Below are 16,144 nucleotides of genomic sequence, written 5' to 3'. Positions count from 1 at the left end.
GGGGAGGGGTCGATGCGTTTAGTGGCGGCATCATGACTGAGGAGGCAGAAATAACGGAGCATGATCCTTTGAATGTGGACAATGATGGGATGGAAAATTAAGCCAAAGAGAGCTCCATCATAATACTGGGAGGGACATGGTTTAGGGCCCTGTCAAACTAAGTGCGGGGAGGTTGGTGGTGGTGGTGGGGTGGGGGGGGGGGCAGGGTGAAATTCTCATTTGGGGAAACGTAAAACGTGCATATCGGAAGCGTCATCATGGAAGGTAGCACCATCAGAATGGTTGCGACGGAAAAACTGGGAGAATGGAATGGAGTCCATACAGGAAGAAGAGTGTGAGGAGACATAGTGGAGGTAACTGTGGGAGTCGTTGGGATTATAATGGAAATTAGTAGATAGTTCAGCACCAGAAATGGAGACAGAGAAGTCAAGGAATGGAATTGCCGGAGTTGGACCACGTGAAGGGCAATTCCAGCAGAATCCTGGATCCCGCCAACAAAATGTCGACCAGCAATACCCCATACAGCAGCCACTGACCAGCCTGCCTCAGGACAGTTCAGAAACTTGTGGCTTTTCGAACTCAGTAACCTGCTCCGGACAGAGCACAGCAACAGGCATTCCAGTGCGTCCAGGGGGCTCAGGGCGGGCAGGGGGCTCAGTGCAGTCAATGCTGGCTGGGAGCTCAATTTCACTCCAAACCTCATGGTGAATTTTTTAACTGCCAATGGACTGTTTCGTATGGTGGACACGGTTGTATTCTGGCGATGAAAGTTTAAATTGGGTTTCTCATTTTTGGAAACAAAACTGACATTGTGATTTTCCTGAATTATTTTGAAAACATTTCCACCTTGCATCAGCCATGAACGCAAAGGGACAGTGAGCCCAGGCACAACAATGAATGTCGATTTACTTCGAATTTCCACCAGGACTGACCGGTATTTGATCGGGAGCTTATCGCTCATTCCCAAACCTTCACTGACCTCTCTCCTGAAGGTTCTGACCCTTGCTGGGACTTAGTTCCATTTGTCCCTTCCTTTTCTCTCTCTTCCCCCTTTCGTCCCCTCCCGCTGGGGAGAAGGCGAGGGAGTCCCCCTTTATATTTGACTTTGCTTCTCCCCTGATTGCCCCCCCCCCGACTGCTCCTTCCATGGCTGGACTTTGGAGACTCACCAACTCCCATACTGCAAAATCTCACCAGTGCCACTTGGGAGGTCCAGCAGTCATTCAGCACAGGAGGACATTGTTCTACCATCACGCCTGTGCTGACTGCTTAAATGAATAAACCCCACCCCACTGCTCTGTCCCTATTGCACTGGAAACGTTTCCCTCTCAAATATTCATCCAGTTCCTGGTTAAAAGTTATGACTAAATTTACTTCCCCCAGTATCCGAGGCAGTACATTCTAGATCACAATAACGGGCAGTGTTTATTAAAAATTCTCCTACTCCCCTCCAGATTTTTGAAATTAGGCAAGGTGGCAGAGTGGTTAGCACTGCTGCATCACAACACCAGCCACCTGGGTTTGATTCCGACCTTGGTGACTGTGCGGAGTCTGCACGTTCCCCCCGTGTCTGCGTGGGTTTCTTCCGGGTGCTCCGGTTTCCTCCCACAGTCCAAAGATGTGCAGGTTAGGGGGATTGGCTGTGCTAAATTGCCCTAGCTGGGCTTACGGGGATAGGGTGGGTGTGGGCCTAGATAGAGTGCTCGTTCGTTGGGCCGGTGCAGACTCGATGGGACAAATGGCTGTCCCCTGCACTGTATGGATTCTATGAACACCTCCATCAAAATCTTAAAGGCGACGAAAGAGCGAAAATTGGAAGCAAAACGGATAGTGTGGCCAAACCACCTTCCCATGCATGTCTTTGGGTTGTGGGGGTGAAACCCACACAGACAGACATGACCCGGGGCCAGGATCGCACCCTGGTCCTCAGTGCCGTAGGCATCAGTGCTAACCACTGCGCCAGTGAGATAGGTTACAAGAGAAATTGTTCAATAAGAGAACAGGTTCAGCCAGGCAGCGGACAGTGGATGAGAAGCAGAGAGTTCTCAGGCCATCCTGCTGGGGGATGGAGGTGAACAAAAGTGCAGTCAGCTTCCCAAGACAATGTGAACAAAACATTTCACTACTCCACACAGCACCATTGAGCAGTATGACTGATAACTGTTGAACCAATCTGCCAGATCAAGGGATAGATTCTGGCAAGGAATGAAACATTCAGTCACAAATAAACAGGGCATCCCTCAATCCCATGTATTTCCCAACTCTCATTAAATCATTGGAAGAGGGTTTCAAGGTTAATTTCCATCCAATTGTAATGTTAATAAACCCAGATACCAAGTGAAACAGTCAATTCATGCTTCTACAGATTGAAATGTGTCTATTCCCCTCTCCATTAATTTAGAAAATTAAAATGCACCTACAATAAGGAATGGTCTTTTTAGAAGTTTATAGATCTTTTGATGTTGGAACAGTTATATCAGAGCTGGGCTCTATCAAGGAGTTCCAGGAGGGCATGCTGGAAGAAGGGATGGAAGGAAGGAGGGAGAGAGGAGAGGCAATTTGTCTTGGTAGTACACTTATCCAAGAGAGCTATCTCAAAGCGCTTCAAACACAATAAATTTCTTTCAGGCAGCTACTGCTGTTAAGTAGGTGAATGCATCAGCCATCTTGCGCACAGAATGATTCCACAAACAACAACGGGATAAGCAAGCAGTTCTTCGGTTTCTGTGCAGACATTGACTGAGGAGCCGTTGTTCGTCTTCAAACAAATGCCGTGGGATCTTTAATATCCACCGGGACCCTTGGAAAGAGCTGACCAGACCTTGCTTAGTTTGAAAGATGACACCTCCACTGGGGCACCATCTCCCCCAACCCTCCCCCACCCGTAGCACTTTGTGAGTTCCTGGAGTGGGACTTTGTCGGAGTGTGAAGCTGCAGAATGCCAATTTGCAAGTACAGTTACACAAACGTGATTTAAAAAAAAATTAACAATTGATAAATTGCGTCATTTAAAATCAGCCACTCACCAGCTGTTGCTCAATGGACGGGGTACCTTCCAGATTGGCATAGACAACTGCAGGATTGTACAAGCTGAACACAACGGGGTAGAAAACCTTTTTACCTGTGGAAAGACAACAGGCTCATTAAACACTACAAAAAGAGGAGAAAGCTAACGAATGAACTTACTCCAGGAAACATTGTATAAAACCCAAGTTACTCCAAGTAATATAAAGAAACGTGCCAAGTGTACAGTAATGCATGCAATCTTCCCCACTCACATCATGCTCAGTGGATTCACCCGTTTAAATATTTATTCTTTCACGGGATGTGGGCATTTGTTGCCCATCCCTAATTTCCATTGAGTTGACTTAGATTTATTGTCATGTATACTGACGTACAGTGAAAAGTATTGTTCCGCGTACAGGCAGATTGTTCCATGCATGAAAAACATGGGACATACGATAAATACACAATGTAAATATACTGACATTGAGTGAAGGATACGGAGTATAGTGCGAACAACAGTAGAGAAGATGCGCAGAAAGATCCTTTAAGAGTCCATAAGAGAGCCATTCAGGAGTCTGGTAATAACAGGGAAGAAGCTGTATTTGAATCTGTCAGTGCGTGTTCTCAGACTTTTGTATCTTCTGCCCTATGGGAGAAGTTGGAAGAGTGAATCACCTGGAAGGGAGGAGTCTTTGATCATGCTGCCCGCTTTTCCAAGGCAGCGGGAGGTGTAGACAGAGTCAGTGGATGGGAGGCGAGTTCACATGATGTGCTGGGCTGTGTCCACAACTCTGTAGTTTCTTACGGTCTTGTCGCAGTTGCCATACCAAGCTGTGATGCACCCATAGGATGCTTTCTATGGGTTTGATCTTCCTTCAGAGGGCAACGTCAACCACATTGCCATGGGTCTGGAATCACATATAGACCAGACCAGAATTTCCTTCCCTAAAAAAGGGCATTAGGGAACCAGGTGGATTTTTGTGACAATCAATGATAGCGGTCAAGGGTCGCCATTACAGAGGCGAACTTTCGATTCCAGATGTATTAATTAAATCCAATTCCACCAGCTGCCGTGGTAGCATTTGAACCCATATCACCAGAGAATTAGCCTGGGCCATTGGATTACTAGGCCAACTATATTATCACTGCATCGCCATCTCCCTGGAGATTTGCTCCCTCATTGTAACGCCCCCTCTTTGTCAAAGATTCAAAAACAAGGCAATAGGCGGACTTAATTTAAGATGTACAGACATTCAAGCTACAAGTTATTTGTTGAATCATAGGATAATGCACCACATAAGAATGTCATTCTGCCCATTGATCTGCACCAGATTTAGAGTTTCATGTCACACACATTGCACCAGAACGTTAATGGTTTCAGCACCCCAGTATTAGATGGGGGAAAAAAAAGACTTACCTTTGCATTGTACCTTTAAACTGCAGTCATCATGTGGGGAAATTAAGGGATCATCCTATGTGGAGAAAGATATTCTAAATAGCAAAGAGCTGAATAGATTGTCACATCAACTGATGCCAACAAACAGGGCTTTGATTTAATTATGAGCAGGTGGTGGGCATTAACTGGGCATTCATTTGAGCCCCCTGTAAATGGACAAAGGCTGAAACTGTGATTGTGACAGTAGGAGGTGTATGTTTGTAATGTGTATATAATAAATAATTTGGGTGTAAAGATTGGCTCCAGTTCTATCCTTCACCAACTGGCTTTCTGGAATAGGAGGTTGGTTAACGCCTCAGCAGAAGGACAGAACCCAGAGCAACCCACAGGCACCACACGGACATGTCGGCAGAACCTTATGCGCTCAAGTTCCGAAATGGGGTTCGAACCCATCACCTTCTGACTCAGAGGTTACAGCAAAACAAACAGACAGATAATTCACTGCTTCCTTCCTCAGCATTAAATGGTTCCACGTGTGCTTGGCAAAGGCAAATTGTGAAGGTTCACAAATTCACTGCATACAATAATAGCGCTGTGGTCCTCATCAAACTCAAGTCTTTAAACTCACCAGGTTCTGTGTTTATCCGGCAGCTGTTAAGAAACTCAGGAGAGATATAAATATCCACGTCGCAGAAAAACATCAACGCCTCGCCCTTCTCCCAGGTCCGGGCTCCCATATCCAGACCACGTCCCCGGGAAAACTCGTCAGCCAACGGAACCAGAGTGTAGTTGTGAAAATTAGTTTCACTGCACAGAAAAAAACTTTTACTCCATTGTTTCAGCATTTCCAGTTTTAAAGCAATAAAGGCTGCATTAACAGATTTCATCTTTATAGCACCTTTACCCCAGTAAAACATCATCAGGCTCTTCACAGCATCTCTTACTAGAGAGGATTTAACCATCGCCCCTTGACATTCAGTGGCATTACCATTGCTGAATCCCCCACAAAAAACATCCTGGGGGTTACCATTGATCAGAAACTGAATTGAACTAGTCATATTAATACTGAGGCTACCAGGGCACGTCAAAGGAAAGGAATCGTACGGCGAGCAACTCAGCTCCTGACCCATCAAAGCCTGTCCACCATCTACAAGGCACAAGTCTGGAGTGTAATGGAATATTCTCCATTTGCCTGGATGAGTGCAGCTCCAGCAACATTCAAGAAGCTTCACACCATCCACGACAAAGCAGCCCGCTTGATTGCTCCCCTTCCACAAACATTCAAACCCTCCACCACCGACGAACAGTGGCAGCCGTGCGTGCCATCTATAAGATGCACTGCACTAACTCACCACAGTTCCTTAGAACAGCATCTTCCAAACCCACGGCCACTCCCATCTAGAAGAACAAGAGCAGCAGATACCTGGGAACCACATCACATGGAGATTCCCCTCCAAGTCACTCACCACCCTGACTTGGAAATATATCGCCGTCCCTTCACTGTCGCTGGGGCAACATCCAGGAACTCCCTCCCTAACAGCACTGTGGGTGTACCTACACCTGAAGGACAGCAGCGGTTGACCACCACCTTCTGAAGAGCAACTAGGAATGGGCAATGAATGCTGGCCGAACCAGTGATGGCCCACATCACGTAAATGAATAAAAAAGTTAGCAAACAAAATTTGACACTGAGCCACATAAGGAAATATTAGGACAGATGACAAAAAGCTTAGTCAAAAAATTACTGGAGAGAATTCTTTGAGATAGGATCTACTCCCATTTGGAAGCAAGGGGTCGTATTAGCGAGAGGCAGCTAGTTTTGTGAAGGGGAGGTCGTGTCTCACTAACTTGATAAGAGTTTTTCGAGGAGGTCACAAAGATGATTAATGTAGGTAGGGCAGTGGATGTTGTCTATATGGACTTCAGTAAGGCCTTTGACAAGGACCCTCATGGCAGACTGGTACAAAAGATGAAGTCACACGGGATCAGGGGTGAGCTGGCAAGATGGATGCAGAACTGGCTAGGTCATAGAAGGCAGAGAGTGGCAATGGAAGGGTGCTTTTCTGATTGGAGGGCTGTGACTAGTGGTGTTCCGTAGGGATCAGTGCTGGGACCTTTGCCGTTCGTAGTAAATATAAATGATTGAGGAAAATGTAACTGGTCTGATTAGTAAGTTTACGGCCAACACAAAGGTTGGTGGAATTGCGGATAGCGATGAGGACTGTCAGAGGATACAGCAGGATTTAGATCGTTTGGAGACTTGGGCGGCGAGATGGCAGATGGAGTTTAATTCGGACAAATGTGAGGTAATGCATTTTGGAAGGTCTAATGCAGGTAGGGAATATACAGTGAATGGTAGAACCCTCAAGAGTATTGAAAGTCAAAGAGATCTTGGTGTACAGGTCCACAGGTCACTGAAAGGGGAAACACAGGTGGAGAAGGTAGTCAAGAAGGCATACGGCATGCTTGCCTTCATTGGCCGGAGCATTGAGTATAAAAATTGGCAAGTCATGTTGCAGCTGTATAGAACCTTAGTTAGGCCACACTTGGAGTATAGTGTTCAATTCTGGTCGCCACACTACCAGAAGGATGTGGAGGCTTTAGAGAGGGTGCAGAAGAGATTTACCAGGATGTTGCCTGGTATGGACCGCATTAGCTATGAGGAGCGGTTGAATAAACTTGGTTTGTTCTCACTGGAACAACCGAGGTTGAGGGGCGGGGCATAGACAGAGCGGATAGTCAGACACTTTTTCCCAGGGTAGAGGGGTCAATTACTAGGGGGCATAGGTTTAAGGTGCGAGGGGCAAGGTTTAGAGGAGATGTGCGAGGCAAGCTTTTTTTACACAGAGGGTAATGGGTGCCTGGAACTCGCTGCCGGAGGAGGTGGTGGAAGCAGGGACGATAGTGACGTTTAAGGGGCATCTTGACAAATACATGAATAGGATGGGAATAGAGGGATTCGGACCCCGGAAGTGTAGAAGATTTTAGTTTAGACGGGCAGCATGGTCGGCGCAGGCTTGGAGGGCCGAAGGGCCTGTTCTTGTGCTGTACTTTTCTTTGTTCTTTGTTCAATAAGATAGCATTAAAAGAATGGCTTATTAAAGGATGAGAAAAGTAGAGTGTGTTGATGAAAGACTTCCAGCGTATAGGGCCTCGGTAGCTGAAAGTACTGCCAACCATGGCAGAGCAATTAAGTTCAGGGACCTACAAGAGGCTGGAACTGGAGAAGCACAAATATGTCGGATGGTTGTGGGGCTTGAGGAGATTAGAGATAGGGAGGGGCAAGATCATCCAGGACTTTGAAAACAAGGAGGAGAATTTTAAAATTAATTAAATGTAACTCAACCTATGGGGGTTGCATGTGCAAACCTACATATGTAGCACAGTGCATTGCTGTCCCACCGCTCTCAATTACCCAGTATGTTGTTAACAAAGTTACCCGCTTTGTTCATAGGGAAGAGATATTAACCAAGATTTCCTTGGGTCACTGCATGTTAATGAAATGGTAACCAATTTCTCAAGTTAGAGAAAGAATGACCAGAGGACAGCCCGCTCCATGTGAAACTTCAGGTGCATAAATCTGGAGCCACTACACCACGCCACGGAGCCCTTGCAGAGAGTTTCCGGATAGTGGCACAGTTGGCAGCACTCTTGCCTCTAAGTCACAAGGTTCTGGGTTCGAGTCTCACTCTGGGGCTTGAGCATAAAAATAATGGTTGACACTAGTGCAGGACTGAGTCCGCACTGTCAAGAGGTGTTATCTCTGGAGGCCCCTTCTGAGTGCTCGGTTGGATGTAGAAGATCTATAGCACTATTTTCAAAGTAGAACGGGGTGGTATCCGGTCAATATTTATCCCTCTATTAACATTACAAAAAACAGTTTACCTGGTTAACACCTTGCTACTTGTGGGGAGTTTGTCGAGCGCAAATGGACTGCTGCGTTTCCTGCTTACAGCAGCAACTACACTTCGACGTCAATAGCTGTAATGCACCGAGATGTCTAGTGGTCAAGAATGATACTATAGAAATACAAGTGTTTCTTTCTATCGGCTCACCTGGCAGTCATCTCCAGAATCCTCCTCACTTCATCTAATCCTTCCTGGCCAAAGTAGACGACCGTGAGATAAACGTGCCCATCCTGGTGTATGCACACATCCCTGCATGAAATTAACAATTGGAGACATGGGTGTTTTAATGAAAGCTTGGGTATTGAGATGCGGATTAACCAGTCACTTTAGACAAGAGGTCTAGTTACACGTAATGGAGATGCATCAATTATTACAGTCATGCGGCCTTGATGTTATGCAGCATATGACTGTACAAAATGTCTTTGCTAATTTGGTGACCAATTTAACCCATTTATTATGAGAGTTCACGCCTCCCTCGAAATAGCAGAGAAAAGGGATGCCTGCAATGCTCATTTCTCTCCCCTCCCACCCACAAAAGTATACATTAGTCATAAAATTTGTAAAAAAACACACTGCAAAACTTTTCAACATGGAAATTACAGAAAGTGCCATGAAACCCGACTTGCCTCCATACAGTGTGTTCTATACAACTGTACAGTCTCTATACAACTGCACAGTGTTCAAATACTCGATTGAGGAGCACCAAGAGGCAACTATCAGCTCCCATTGGTTGTATCCGTTCACAGTGCTCCTACCTGAAATTCTGCATGAACTGTGCGAATGCCTCTGTGCGGCCGGACAGGGGCACAATTATATTGATGATCAGGTGAGAGACGTCAACAGTTTCACTTTTGACTTTCATGAGCGGTCCAAAGGGGCGGAACAGCGTGACATGTTGAGATTCATCCAGGAATTCCTTTTTGTAGAAGAGTTCGTATAAGGTCCCTTTGTCCCTCTCTGTGCGATAGTAGCCTGAAATACACAAATACAGCGGGAAATTAGAAATTGAATTCTAAAGAGTCACTCCCTCCAGTTACTGTCCGCTGAAATATCGCGGTGCAGCACCCGCGAGATATTTCTGTTAGGGCTGCTTGTGCAGCAGATTGCAAAAATCAAATTGGAATGCTTGAAAAGTGGCAGCGTAGGTTCACAAGGATGTGAAAGCAGGAACCAGAATGTTTAGCTATTAATGGATACTTAAAAAAAGAATGATTGTAGCATTTTCTGTTTTTGTTTGTAAAATAAAACTATGGCGATAATCACTGGAACAAACAATGACAGAACTATAAAGGGTATAAGATGGTAAACGGCCAAAATATTTCCACATAACAGCGAATTGGTAACAACGTGACACAGACTCAAGATTAGGACCAGAAGTGTAGAGGAGAGATGGAAAATGCTCATTAGGGTATGGGTTGCTTTACCACACTACTTGTTATTGAAGCATTTAGTCATAGCAATGAAGAGAGACTTAGGCAGGCAAAATGGATAGTATTAAAGGGTACATGAATGGTGCAGGGAAGTCCAGAAGCTTGTTTAAGGAGATAACACCAACATAAATGGGCCAAATAGCCTCCTTACATACCAAATGGTCGACAATGTTCAGCATAATATTGCTTGTTTATGAAGGGCTTCACATTCTGTTTTAATATAAATAACAAAGCTTTGCTCGTCACATAGAGCATGCTGACATTTATGCTTGTATACATTGTTTAAACCGGAGTTTACCAAAATGGTCCTCTGAACTTTTGCCCTCTCTCAAACACAGGCCGGATTTTAAGGCACGGTGTGCCGCAGGCATAGCCATGGGGGTGCTAGAATGGCCCCGTGGTTGTGATTTTGTCTGGGTCGCTGTGGGGTGATGTACCAATGCAGGAATTAGGGGAGGAAGAGCCAAGCACTTCCTAGACTAACCACCATCTTCTCAAGGGCATTTGAGGCTGGATAATAAATGCTGGCCTGGTCAGCAACACTCACAACTTGTGAATAATAAAAAGGTCACTCAGTCACTTTCGCAGCCAGGGGACAGCGTGAGGAGACCGGAGATGAAAGAGAAACATTGTGAAAGAGGAAAAAACCATATAATAATTTTTATTAGTGTCGCAAGTAGGCAACTTCACCGCAATGAAGTTACTGTGAAAATCCCCTAGTCACCACATTCCGGCGCCTGTTCGGGTACACAGAGGGAGAATTCAGAATTCCCAATTCACCTAACAGCACGTCTTTCGGAACTTGTGGGAGGAAACCGAAGAACCCGGAGGAAACCCACGCAGACACGGGGAGAACGTGCAGACTCTGCAGTGTGACCCAAGCCGGGAATCGAACCCGGGTCCCTGGTGCTGTGAAGCAATAGTGCTAACCACTGTGCTACTGTGGCATGAAGGAGATCACTTGGCCCATCCACATGGAACATGCCATAGTGATTAATCATTCCAGGGGTTTTGCGTCTACTTACCAAGAGATCATTCCACAAGTTTGCGAAAAAGCACGATTTAACAATGTTTGTAGGGGAGGCAAGAGGGCATATGCAGTTTGCGTTAGATGTTAAACTGATGGGGACACATCACCACATGTGGAAGTGACCTTGGGTTCAGTGGCTCTATTCATACAGAGGGGCATAGTCAACTACAGCACTGAGATATTTTTGGAAGTAGATACTTTACCTGAGGTGATCTCACTCAGCCAAAACACCAGCTCCAATCATTTCCTCATTAAAGCTGAACATGCAATAGAAAAAAAAGCAGACAGGACCCTACTTAAATGTCACAAAAGGTTAAAATCAAAGATTCCCCTGCTTATTTCTCTCCTAGAAGTTGATGTTTAGAAAGCAAAGAAGTTTCCAAATTCCCCTCCAGAGGGCAGTGTAAGGCACCAGTCTCAAACCCGCGCCCTCGCAGATGATGGAGAACGCTCACAGGAAGCGGTGCAAGACTTTGACGAGGTCTGGCGATGAAGAGGCTTTGAGCGAATGTGCAGTTGCACTGTGATTGCTCAGGAGGTCTGAAACAGCACCAAATGACCAGCAGAGGCAACACGATTAGGTTTCCACAGAGAAAAGAAAAAATCAGACAGAATGTAATCAAAATGGAATTTAATTTATTCAGCCACTGCCGAGCAGAGGCGTGATTTAAAGGGGCCTCTTTAGCAGAGTGCTATATTTCACACTAAAGCACTTTACTAACATCAATTCAGTGACTAGAAAATCCAACAATGATTTGATTTCACAATTGCCCCCCCAGCAGCTCTCAAATTTAACAATTTAAACTCGGAACAGAACTGAAACAAGAAACAGAAACATGTCCTTCTGCATGGAGGGAGCTTTGAGTTTACTCAGAGCCAAATGGCAGAATGCTACCTCAATGCAAGCCAACTAACCTTTCCTCCGGACTTGGCAATTGTAGCCTTCCTTCTCCTGTCAGCCACGAGGATAGTATCCCACTTGTCGGAAATGCGGCAAACGTATGATACATAAGGAAGCCAGTCAGCCCATTCAATCAGTGTCATCCAGAAAAGAACTACCTAACGAACAGAGGACTGGAAAATGGCTAATGTAACGGCCATGTTTTAAGAAGGGAGGGAGACAGAAGATGGGAAATTATAGCCTGACTTTGGTTATTGGTAAGATTTTAGAGTCCATTATTAAGGATGAGATTGCGGAGTACTTGGAAGTACATCGGAAAACAGGGCCAAGTCAGCACGGATTCATCAAAGGGAGGTCATGCCTGACAAATCTGTTAGCATTCTTTGAGGAGGTAACGAGGAAGTTAGACATAGGGGATCCAATGAACGTCATCTCTTTGGATTTCCAGAACACTGTTGACAGGTGCCATACAGGAGGCGGATATAAAAAGAGCTCATGATGTTGGAGGCATGGATAGAGGATACATTAACTGGCGTAAGGCAGAGATGATAAAGGGGTCTTTTGCAGGCTGCTGACGAGTGGTGCTCCGTCGGGATCGGTGTTGGGACTACAAATATTCACAACATACTAATAAAATGTTTGTTGAAAAAAAACTATTCACAATATGCTTTAATGATCTGGAAGAAGGAACTGAGAGCATTGTTGCTAAGTTTGCAGATGATCCAAAGATATGTAGAGGGACAGGTTGTGTTGAGGAAGCAGAGAGGCTGCTGAAAGACTTGACAAGCTAGGAGAGTGGGCAAAGAAAGAGGCAGATGGAATGTAATGTAGAAAAGTGTGAGATTGTGCACTTTGGAAGGAGGAACGGAGGCACAGACAATTTTCTAAGGCTCCAGAAATCTGAAGCACAAAGGGACTCATGAGTCCTAGTTCAGTATTCTCCTTAACATGCAGTTAGGAAGGCAAATACCATGTTAGCATTCATTTCGAGAGGGCTGGAAGACAAGAGGAGGGATGTACTTCTGAGACAGTACAAGCTCTGGTCAGACCCCATTTGGAAGATTGTGAACAGTTTGGGGCCCCGTATCTAAGGAAGGATGTGCTGGCCTTAGAAAGGGTCCAGAGGAGGTTCACAAGAATGGTCCCTGGAAATGAAGGGCTCATCATATGAGGAACGGTTGATGACTCTGGGTCTGTACTCGATGGAATTTAGAAGGATATTGGGGGGCCGCATTGAAACTTACGGAATACGGAGAGGCCTAGATAGAGTGTGGAGAAGATGTTTCCACTAGTAGGAGAGACTAGAACCAGAGGGCACAACATCAGCCTGAAGGTAGAGCCTTTAAAACGGAGATGAGGAGGAATTTCTTCAGCCATCCATGAACTGTGGAACGCATTGCCACAGAACGCTGTGGAGGCCAAATCAAGATAGATAGGTTCTTGCTTAATATGGGGATCGGGGTTATGGGGAGAAGGCAGGAGAATGGGGATGAGAAATCTATCAGCCGTGATAGAATGGTGGCGCAGATTCAATGGGCCAAATAGCCTACATCTGCTCCTATATCTTGTGATTGTATAGGAAATAGGCCTTTCCTAAATACTCCAGGACCCTCAATACTTCATACAGCACAATTAAGTCTCTCCCAGCCCCTTCCATTCCAAAGAAAACAACCCTAGCCTATTCAATCTTTCCTCACTGTAACATTCTTTATTCCTGGTTATACCTGAAATTGTATCTCTGATGGAGTTTTCTCCCACTCATATCCAAAATGTGGAGCATCATAGCCGTCAACAACAGTGCAAGAGGACCAGTGAAATGTGAAACAGAGAAAGAGTTCTTATCTACACGCCATCTATGTATAAAGGAGAAATATGAACTTACAAACCCAAATTCCTGACTTAATCAAGGAGCTTTTTAAAATGTTTAAATGTCAGGGGGTGGAATACAGCTGGGGGGTAGGGAGGAAATGTGTGGGAGTTTCTGATCTGGGTGAGTCTGTGTGTTAATTTGCACCTTGAAGTTGTGCATCAAACATAACAGTTGTCAGGTTATATACTGGATCAGCGAGTCCTGTTGATAAACGTTTCTTTGCTTTTGACAAAGATGTGCAGTTAAAAAGGCAAGCGGGGGACTATAGAATGTGTTTTGTAGCCTTGGGTGATGGAGAGGGGATCAGGGTTATGGGGATAAGGCAGGGGAATGAGGATGAGAAGTATCTCAATCTTTCATATACATATGCTTTTGAAATTGAGACTAAGCTGTACTTTGCACAATGAGAATTATAATGTGACAACGGTCAGGAGGGTATCAATTTGTTCCGATAATTGTGTGTGCGAGCGATGTGAGTATATGCGAGCGATGTGAGTATATGTGAGCGATGTGAGTATATGCGTGAGTGAGAGCGAGAGAGTGGCAGCAAGCTGTTCGGTAGGAGCAATCATTAGCGAGGGAAACCTCAGCTGTTTTCTGCTCACTAACCCCAGGGAATTGGCCCAGACAGACTGTCATGAACCAGCTCGAGATCAGAGCTGAGGCTGAAGGATCAAACCTCTCTGACAGATCAGCCGTGAGAGGGAGGAATAGAGTTGAGGGATTTAAGCTCTGGAATGCCCTCCATAAATCTCTCTTTCTTCCCTCAAGACACTCCTTCAAACCTAAAGATTTTTGAAGAGACAAGTTGCAGAAGTTTTCCGTCTTGCACTCACCAGAACGTGGAACTGCTAACCAAACAGCACCCTTTTCTCCTGTAGTATAAATTATTGTAACCCGTTGAAATTTGGCATTCTTGTACTTGTCCTGATGCGTGCAAGGCGAAAGGCTTCAGAAGCATGCCTCCCTTTTCAGCAATACTCAAGTCCCTTATAGTCTACCTCTTTGACCAAGTTTTTGGTCACATCTGTCCTAATATGTCCTGACATGGTTTGGTGTCAAAGTTTGCTTTAAAATGCTCCCTCAAAGCACCTTGGGATGTTTCACGATGCTAAACGTGCTATATGAATGCTCGCTGTTGCGTTGGTTCACAGCTTGTGTGGGACATGAAGGGTTAGGCCTTTTCCATCTTAATTTCAATAGTGAAATCGGCTCTCACGGCCCCTGACTCCTTAGACAAACCAGCATGACTGGTTCGAGTGGTTAAAGGCAATCATCATAGGGATGCGTGCGATGAAAAGATCACAACACACCTGGGTTCAAAGGCAGCTGTTAGAACAATAAAGAGATAGAGAAATACTAGCTCCTGCAATATCAGTACAGCTGCTTCCACTTTGTAGTTTCACTTCAGCTTATAACATTCGACCCAATGTATACTGCATATAGAACATAGAACATTACAGCGCAGTACAGGCCCTTCAACCCTCGATGTTGCGCCGACCTGTGAAACCACTCTTAAAGCCCATCTACACTATTCCCTTATCGTCCATATGTCTATCCAATGACCATTTGAATGCCCTTGGTGTTGGCGAGTCCACTACTGTTGCAGGCAGGGCATTCCACGCCCTTACTACTCTCGGAGTAAAGAACCTACCTCTGACATCTGTCCTATATCTATCTCCCCTCAATTTAAAGCTATGTCCCCTCGTGCTAGACATCACCATCCGAGGAAGAAGGCTCTCACTGTCCACCCTATTCAATCCCCTGATCATCTTTTATGCCTCAATTAAGTCACATCTTAACCTTCTTCTCTGTAATGAAAACAGCCTCAAGTCCCTCAGCCTTTCCTCGTAAGATCTTCCCTCCATACCAGGCAACATTCTGGTAAATCCCCATTGCACCCTTTCCAATGCTTCCACATCCTTCCTCTAATGCGGCGACCAGAATTGCACGCAATACTCCAAATGTGGCCGCACCAGAGTTTTGTACAGCTGCAACATGACCTCATGGCTCCGAAACTCAATCCCTCTACCAATAAAAGCTAACACACCGTACGCCTTCTTAACAACCCTCTCAACCTGGGTGGCAACTTTCAGGGATCTATGTACATGGACACCGAGATCTCTCTGCTCATCCTCACTGCCAAGAATCTTACCATTAGCCCAGTACTCTGTCTTCCTGTTATTCCTTCCAAAATGAATCACCTCACACTTTTCTGCATTAAACTCCATTTGCCACCTTTCAGCCCAGCGCTGCAGCTTATCTATGTCCCTCTGTAACTTGCAACATCCTTCTGCACTGTCCACAACTCCACCGACTTTAGTGTCATCTGCAAATTTACTCACTCATCCTTCTACGCCCTCCTCCAGGTCATTTATAAAAATGACAAACAGCAGTGGTCCCAAAACAGATCCTTGTGGTACACCACTAGTAACTGGACTCCAGTCTGATCATTTCCCATCAACCACCACCCTCTGTCTTCTTCCAGCTAGCCAATTTCTGATCCAAACTGCTAAATCACCCTGAATCCCATGCCTCCGTATTTTCTGCAGTAGCCTACCGTGGGGAACCTTATCAAACGCTTTACTGAAATCCATATACAC

The 16,144-nt window shown here is 45.4% G+C and overlaps 1 protein-coding gene across 2 annotated transcripts in view; it reads right to left on the bottom strand.

Moving 5' to 3' along the window:
* csgalnact2 (chondroitin sulfate N-acetylgalactosaminyltransferase 2) overlaps positions 1 to 16,144 on the bottom strand; it is a 58,377-nt gene that overhangs the window by 8,856 nt on the left and 33,377 nt on the right. For both annotated transcript variants that reach the window (XM_072491488.1, XM_072491489.1), the window contains exons 4-7: positions 9,066 to 9,282; positions 8,458 to 8,559; positions 5,031 to 5,209; positions 3,027 to 3,121 (exon numbers count right to left, since the gene is read on the bottom strand). In XM_072491488.1, the coding sequence (XP_072347589.1) occupies positions 3,027 to 3,121; positions 5,031 to 5,209; positions 8,458 to 8,559; positions 9,066 to 9,282 (593 nt within the window). The remainder of the gene's footprint in view (positions 1 to 3,026; positions 3,122 to 5,030; positions 5,210 to 8,457; positions 8,560 to 9,065; positions 9,283 to 16,144) is intronic.

This window comes from Scyliorhinus torazame, chromosome 28 (genome assembly GCF_047496885.1).
Source record: "Scyliorhinus torazame isolate Kashiwa2021f chromosome 28, sScyTor2.1, whole genome shotgun sequence".
NCBI lineage: Eukaryota > Metazoa > Chordata > Chondrichthyes > Carcharhiniformes > Scyliorhinidae > Scyliorhinus > Scyliorhinus torazame.
Note: the sequence above shows the minus strand (reverse complement) of the source record. Positions and strands in the feature narration are given on the sequence as shown.